General features: G+C 34.1%; 1 protein-coding gene across 1 annotated transcript; it reads right to left on the minus strand.

Annotated features, from left to right (window-relative positions):
* Positions 1 to 22: 22 nt before the first annotated feature.
* LOC132059404 (110 kDa U5 small nuclear ribonucleoprotein component CLO-like) lies at positions 23 to 6010 on the minus strand. The gene is made up of 6 exons (XM_059452014.1): positions 5774 to 6010; positions 2470 to 3040; positions 1132 to 2262; positions 726 to 983; positions 519 to 604; positions 23 to 449 (listed from the first exon to the last, which is right to left on the minus strand). Exons 2-6 carry the CDS (start codon positions 2815 to 2817, stop codon positions 245 to 247), a joined length of 2028 nt encoding a protein of 675 aa, XP_059307997.1. The 5' UTR covers positions 2818 to 3040; positions 5774 to 6010; the 3' UTR covers positions 23 to 244.
* Positions 6011 to 8179: the final 2169 nt, after the last annotated feature.

Consider the following 8179-nt stretch of genomic DNA (forward strand, 5'->3'; position numbering starts at 1 on the left):
AATTTCGCAAAGTATATGGGCATATTTGGTCCTATTTTTTTTATTTAGGGCCTAATTAATTAGATATTAAGCGCTAATTAAATTCTGTTAGCGTCCGTTAAAATATAAGGGCACGAATTTGCAAAAAAAGTAACTTTAGAGACATAGACTGACCAACCTTTTAACAAGGGGCAAATTGGTTCAATTTTGCAAACGATAGGGGCATTTTTGGTCCTTTTCCGTAAAAAAAAAAAAGATAGACACGTTATACCTCAACATAAAACACAGGTTCCATGAGCTTGGGTGTTGCTTCAAGGAAGGCAGAGAAGGCTGCAGCTCGTGCGGTTTGAACAATCTGACCCATTTCACGATCCAATGGCTCCGGTGCAATCTTTGCATCAACTAATTTGAATATAACATTTCTAATGGGCTCACGACCGAGGGGTCCTTCCTGAGCTCCCCATTGAAACCTGTTAAAGTTTTGTTAGTCCAACAACTGGGGCAGGACGAAAACCACAAAGCTAAGAAGTTCATGTTACCCCTGAACAATAGAGTCTTTTACAGCATATAGCAAGCTCCTGTCCACTTCAGCTGAGAGTGTATCATCCAATAATATGTTAGGTCCCTACAAGTACATTTAAATAGTCACAACAGAAAACTAATGTTCAGCTAAAACGGGAGAAGCAATCCACTAGCAAAAGATTGAAGTTCTAAGTGGTAAAGCAACTAGGCTGCTAACAACCTACCTGCTTATCAGGTCCAAATGCCCAAATAGACTGCGCAGCAAGCAGATCCCAGCCATATTTGGTTTCGAAAAACTTACCAAGTTTCTCTGGAGGCCAGTCAATCCTTACCACCTTGTTTTCAATGTCCTCAACAATTACTCTATCAAGTGGTTCAGCAATCATCGTGATTCTGTTTCTTTTATTTGGTGTTTCAGCAATGGATCTCACTGAAGAAGACTCCACTACAGTTTCGGAGAACGTGACAACTGGATCAGCCACCTGAATATTGCACTCAATGAAAAAACGCCTCAAGATCAGTTTAGTTTGATAGACGAGTCCTTAGTGTCAATAAAGTTTCCATTAGTCCTAAAAGAAGCAGAGAACTGACAAAGGTGAATTCATGAAGAGAAAGGAATTATAAAAGCACCTTGAGTTTCACCGCCTCATTGGTGCAATACTCCATGAGCTCCTTCACTATGCAATCTAGGTACAATTCACCAGTGCCTGATATAGAGCATTCACCAGTTCCTCCAACCTTTGCAATTGCAAGAGGAAAACTCTTGGTGACTGCAGGCAAGTGCACATGATCCACGGGCATAACTGTTCTTTTCAGTACAGGAAGAGTATTGAACTGAAGAGGCCGGAATATATACGCATTCTTCAAATTACACAGAGTTGCAGTCTTCATGATTGAAGCACCTACTCCTTTGATCATTACCCAAGCACCTGGAGGAGCCTTACTTATGGATATCCGGCAACAGGCTTGATAAACCCACAATTTTGAGACTCTTTCTACAGACATATCTTCTTTATCATCAGATGAATAGCCCTCTCCCAGAACACGTACTGTCTGCCCTCTCATAATTTCCCCGCTGTAGACCCTACCAAAAGCATAAAAATCACCATCTAAATGATGATACAGCTTGGTTACATTAACCATAAAAGGGCCAGTAGAATCACAATCTTCCATTGCTTTATAAACTGTCGAATCCTTTGGACCTGTGTATATGTGCTCCACTTTCCTAGCTGCAGCAGCTTTAGCAGAGGGAATGTGATGAGCCAACATGTCAGTAAACACAGTGGCAGCCTCAATAACATCAGGCTCATAGTCTCCTCTACACATTTCTTTAAGAGGCTCAAGAAAGAACTCCACAAAAGAACGTTTGGCCCCATCTGCATGTGGTTTCTCATTGAAGCTGCTTGTGTCATGATCAAAGTAGAAGTCCCCCCAAATCCGCAAAGCAAACGCGTCGGCATCAAATGCAACTTCTTTCTTTAGATGCAGTTTGGCAAATGACTGCAATGTGAATAAAAATTTTGATGTTGCACTTGCAAAACAGACATTTCCTCGAGTCGGATCAATTAAAGTTGTATTCACAGAATTGGATGATGCAGCTGCAATTTGATTGTTGACAGATTCAATAATGTGCTCTAATATATCGTAAACCTCCTCCAAAGGCAATCTAAGCTCAGTTAGTAATATGTCAACCTTGTTGATGACGAGTACAATGGGAATGCCTTCTTGAATCGCATTCTTAAGTGCCATTTCCGTGTTTACCTGCACGAATAACACAAGTAACAAATTAACTGAAGCCAACTAATACTCACCCATCCCCGGTATGAGCCCCAAAAATTTGATAAGCATATTTCCTTAGAACTGTACAGCTTCCCAGAATACACAAGTTTGAGCAGCTTACATCAAGAGCCAATTATGGTCAATCATCTACAAGTTAATTAATATTAGAAGTAATTAAAGGGAACTTACTCTGACTCCTTCAACAGCATCAACAATCACAACTACACCATCTGAAAGTCTGACTGCAACTGTCATTTCATCCAAAAAGTCCATATGACCTGAAGTGTCCATCATGTTGAACAGGTAAGCCTGCTCATTGCTGTCTACCATATAAATTGATGCAGGTCTAGCTCTAGACCTAAAACCAAATATTCTTGAGTATCGAGTAACTGAACACTGCCCATAGTCTTTAAGATCCTTAGGCTTAAATATATGGTGGGTGGACGCTCCATTTAGTAGCATATCAATAAATGTGGTCTTTCCGTGACCAACATGCCCCAGTACAGCAACACTGCGCACCAATGTTGGGTCTGACATCAACCGTGTCAAATCTTCAACCGTTTTCCATGCCTTAAGTCGCTTACCCAAAAAATCACGTATGGGTAATTGCTCCTCTTCATTTTCTTCCTCCCTATCATTATCATCAGATTCTTTTTCAAAACCTATATAGTTCCCAAACTCATCATACTGACAACCTCTATATAGTTCCCAAACTCATCATACTGACGTTTGTCAGGATCCATGGCTCTTTAGTACTTACCTGAAATAAATAATGATTCATAAGAGGTCGAGCAAAAAATGACTTGGAGATGATGCAAACTCCAATTTCTTGCATGAAAAGAATACATAGTCTGATACTGCCCATTACACTTTGTTTGGATGGTTGTTAGTTATTGTTCATAACGTATCATAGCATATCGTGTTGTATTGTACTATATTGTTTTGATGAATACAGCGTTTGGATAGATTGTATTGCTTCCCGTCGTTACATAATGTTAGACATCAATAATTTGAAGGATAAACATGCAAGTAAAGTAGAGTATAGTGTAGAGCTATCATAAAAAAGGTATGATAAAGGGTAAAATATGATTATTATATAATAAGTAAAGACAAAATGAGAAAAAATAAATAAGGTAACCACGCGATAACACCAAAGCGTCTGTTACATAAAATGGGACTTCTCGTCGTTACGTAATGACGGATTTTAACAATATGATACAATAAAAATAAATTAAAACAAAATTTGTATTTAAACTAACACCACAATACAATACAATAGGTAACAACCAACCAAACAAGCTGTTAATGATCAAAATGATGAAGCTACGAAGATTTGTTAAGGAATTCCAGAACAGAATATGTTACATTGAAGATATGTCATCTAGTATTATTAAGTTGCGTCCATTTTTCAGCTAAGCAAATTAAATGAACTTTGATGAAATCATCATTCATACGTCTAATTATATAATTATGGTTGTTTAAACATTCATACACAAAGGGAAAAAACAATTCATTCAATTAGGGAGAATTGTTAAGCAAACTTACACAATTCACTGGAGCTTGGGTTCGGTTATCTGATTCCCAGGGTTTTCAAATGGATTGAAGTGACTGTAGAAAATGCTTTACCCGCCAGCCAATCAGCTGTGAGAAAAGGAAATAGGTAATAGTCCAACTGATTTAACTATATGGCCCCACAAACTCTTTTTAATTTGCTTGACTCACTTAAAATTGGAGTATCTAATTTGGTATTTATACAATTCAAAATCGTGATAACAAATATTACTACATGCTTTTTTTCATTGAGAAAATAGTTTTAAACAAACTTAGTTTCTCTACAGAGTAAAGAATTACATTTCTTTTCGTTTAGGAAAATGCATGACAACAAATATGCGTTTTATAGAGTGTAATTTCTGATGCTTTTTTATCACCATTTTTTACCTAAAAATGAAATAGTATTAAGTTATACTATATTTCTTATACGCTAAACTCAATGTATAGCCTGTTTGGCCAAGCTTATTTTTCCCTCAAAAGTACTTATTTTCATTAATTGTTTATTTTTAAAAAGTGGGGTGTTTGGCCAAGCTTTTGAAAGAAAATAAGTGCTTCTTGGGAATAGCAGAAGTAGTTTTTCAGAAGCTAAAAAAATTAGCTTTTGCCCAAAAGCACTTTTGGAAAAATTCTTTTGAGAAAAATACACTTACTTAGAAGCACTTTTTAAAAGCTTGACCAAACACTGATTGCTGCTCAAAAGTGTTATTTAAATTAATTGGTCAAACCCAAACTGCTTTTCGCCAAAAGATTTTTTTGAAAAGTACTTTTGAGAAAAATACTTTTTAAAATAAGCTGATTTTAGAAGCTTGTCCAAACAGGCCAGTAGCCTCTTATATATTACCCCCTCCATCTCATAATAAGTGTGACCTTAGTCAAATTTTTTTGTCCCATAATAAGTGTCACGTTAGAAAACCAAGACATAAATTGGTTGGTTTTTTTTTTAATTCTACCCTTGGACAATAAAGTAATATCTAAGTGATGATTAGAAAAGCCACATAGTAACTTAATATTGTTGGATTCCTAATGTCAAAAGGTGTACTTCTTGTGCATGCTCTAATCAAGAGGTAAAAGTAATTTATTTTTATTATATAGGGGTAATTTGGTAAACTTCACATTGCATTATTGATTTCTTAATATACGTATTTTTTGCTAAGGTGACACTTATTATGTGACGGAGGGAGTATAGTAGTTGAAAAAGAACTTAGGACTACTATAAGGTTTTAAAAAAAAAAAAAAAAATTGAAAAACAGAATCAAATTAGTAATCCAAGTTAAACTTTAAATCAGAGAAATCTAACTTTTATTTAAAGTGCATGATAACTGCAACGTTGAAACGTGCTAATCAAAAGAAACTAGACCTAACCAACTTAAACTCAGACTCCTACTTGACATGAATAATGTTACATGTTTAGTAACCTAATGTAACAACCATTTTTAGGTTATCATATGATATCCACGCATATGGCATATGTCAAATTAGGCTTTATAAGAATTTCATCTTAAATACTTAGATATAGAAAAAAGAAATTCTGATGTCACGCATTTGCTTAAAAAGTAATAGGGAAATATTCTCTTTATCATTGAAGGCTTAGTTGGCTTTAATTCTTCAACATCATATTTTGCTGCGAAGATGTTGAATGCTTTGGTCAGATAAAAGAAATTTATTCAAAGTAGAACTCAAATTATATCATAAAACTTTTCTTTTTGATGAATGTTTACAAAAATCAATGCAATGTAAAGAGTTAAGAAGTAACTTAGGACTACAAAACTAGGAATGTTATATTTGAAAAAATCATCAAAATTATACAATTTTAATTCTAATACAAGTGAATAGGCTATACAGATCAAACTCTAATTTAAACACACAACCAAAAAAAAAAAAAAAAACCTAAAATATACCTTTATGTGTATAAATTAATAATCCGAAATGATAAATCTTATACCTATGAACCAATTTCCGGAGATGGAACGAGCACAGCAAGATAAATAACCATTCTCTCACCTCCCTGGGTTGCTCAAATTGACATACACTGCAAAATCGAGTTGTCAATCGAAACAACCCAGGCAGCTGACAGGATAGTTACTCCTATTCAACAAAAACCGGCATCCCTATAAACCAACAGATATTTTCCGGATTCGATCTGTGGTTTGAGAGGAAATTGAACATTTTTTGGATTGTCATTCTGATTTGTGTAAAGATTGGAAAAATTGGATTTTTACACTACTATTTTATCAAACTGAAATTGTCAAAAACGACGACATAGTAAACAAATGCGCCGTTATAAAATAACCTGATCTAGGGTTTACATTTGGTCTGCAGCTAAAATTTAAAGTGGGTTGGATAGAAAAAAAATAATGAAGTGCAGCCCAATAACATCTATATCTGCAAAATAGCCCAATTTCTTTCTTCCCTTATACATTAAGTCAGTCAATTAAAGTTAATTAACTCATTGATTGTCTACCACATCAATTCAAACAAATCCTAAAAGTTCACAACACACATATCATTTAACTAGTTCAGCGTACGTGTGTACTGCGTCAATGGATATATACGCCGATTGACTCATTATCCATAGTTTCGCAAGGATTAAGAGATAGCGATTTATCCACGGTTGAGTATACTTCACTACACCACTATGTTTTATGTCGGAGAAATTATCAAAATAAGGGGTGTGTTCCGTATGGAGAAAAATGTGTTCTTGGAAAATAAGTGAATTTCTACTTATTTTCTCATGTTCGTTTGGGTAATGAAAAATAAGTTAATTTCTTACTTATTTTCTTATGTTCGTTTGGTTGGTAGAAAATATTTTTCAGAAAATACTCATCAAGCCTCACCGACTCCACCCAACACCACGTCCCCTTAGTACACCAACCCCAACCCACCCACCCCCACCCCAAAAAAAAAAAAATTAAAGTTTTTAATTTTTTTTTCTGAATTTTCCACACCACCACATTCCCCCCTCGCCGCGGTGGACCCATACCACAAGAACCCCACCCCTTAATTTTTTTTTGAAGTTTTTAAATTTTCTTTTCTGGGCTTTCTACACAGACAACACCACCCCCCCCCCACCAAATCCCGAAAAAAAAATCTTAAAAAAAGTTTTAAAAGTTAGTTTCTTTTTTTTTTTTTGAATTTTTACATCACCCACCCCCATGAAATGTAGTTGGATTACACTTGTAGACTTGTTTTCCCTACTTTTATTAGAAAAGTCATTTTCTCCATTTTTGAAGAACTTGTTTTTCTAAAGAAAATATTTTTCAAAAATTTTCACTAGCCGAACATGAGAAAATTGGAAAATATTTTCCTCCATACCAAACACACCCAAGAATTGTCACATTTTTTTATAATAAAACTTTGTTAAACTAAAGATTCTAAAAGAAATATTATTAGAAATGCTGTGTTTAGGTGACTTGCGTGAATTGTGATAAATTTCGTAAAATTGTGTTATTTTTCCTTTCAAATTTGTCATTGTCTATTTACATCCTATTTGGAGAAAATTGTTTACTGACAGCTATCTTCTATAGAATTCAAATATGATTCTCAAAATATATGTCAGTTTAAAATTATTTTTTTATTTTTTAAAATTTAGAATGTGTTTTTTTAAAAAAGAGTTTGAGTTTATTATGTGAAGTTGATCAAGTTTGCGATAATTTTTGTTATCATTACTGTTTCACACATAAATTTAATTATCTGGAAGGATTATGCGATAAAAGTCATTAATAAAAACCTGATACATGCACAAGATTTTGGCGAAATTAACCATAAAAGAAGTAAAATTTAGTTACATATACCATAATTAGTCTTTTAATTATTAAGTAACTTGTGAAATTTAAACATTGTTTATTGGGATAATTTCAGAGACCTCCCCTCAGGTTTCGCTCCGTAACACTCACCTCCCTTGTGGTTTACGATATTACGCATACCTCTCTTATTTTGATATTGTTGTAACGATTCTTTTTATCTATTATTATAAATGTTAAAAAATTACAATATGACACATTCACCCTTGCTAATATATATACTCCACCAATAATTAATTAAAAAACTAAATTCTTTAGAAATCAATATAAACATATAAAAAAATTTATGATGTCTAAATACCAGCAACAACAAGAGTACGTGTGCTAAAAGACCTATTCCATTCATTTTTATTAATTGCTCATATTCTTCAGTAAATCATTTTTATCAATTGCTCATATTCTTCAGTAAAGCAAAGTAGAAGTGTTTAAAAGAAAGGCAATTCATTTTTTCAAAAATCAACAAGAGCTTCGCTATAGTTTTTATCGGTATTTCAACCGGCACTTAATCTTTGCGCTGATAACACAATATTTTCCGATAACACATTCCT

Source organism: Lycium ferocissimum, chromosome 6 (genome assembly GCF_029784015.1).
Source record: "Lycium ferocissimum isolate CSIRO_LF1 chromosome 6, AGI_CSIRO_Lferr_CH_V1, whole genome shotgun sequence".
Lineage (NCBI taxonomy): Eukaryota > Viridiplantae > Streptophyta > Magnoliopsida > Solanales > Solanaceae > Lycium > Lycium ferocissimum.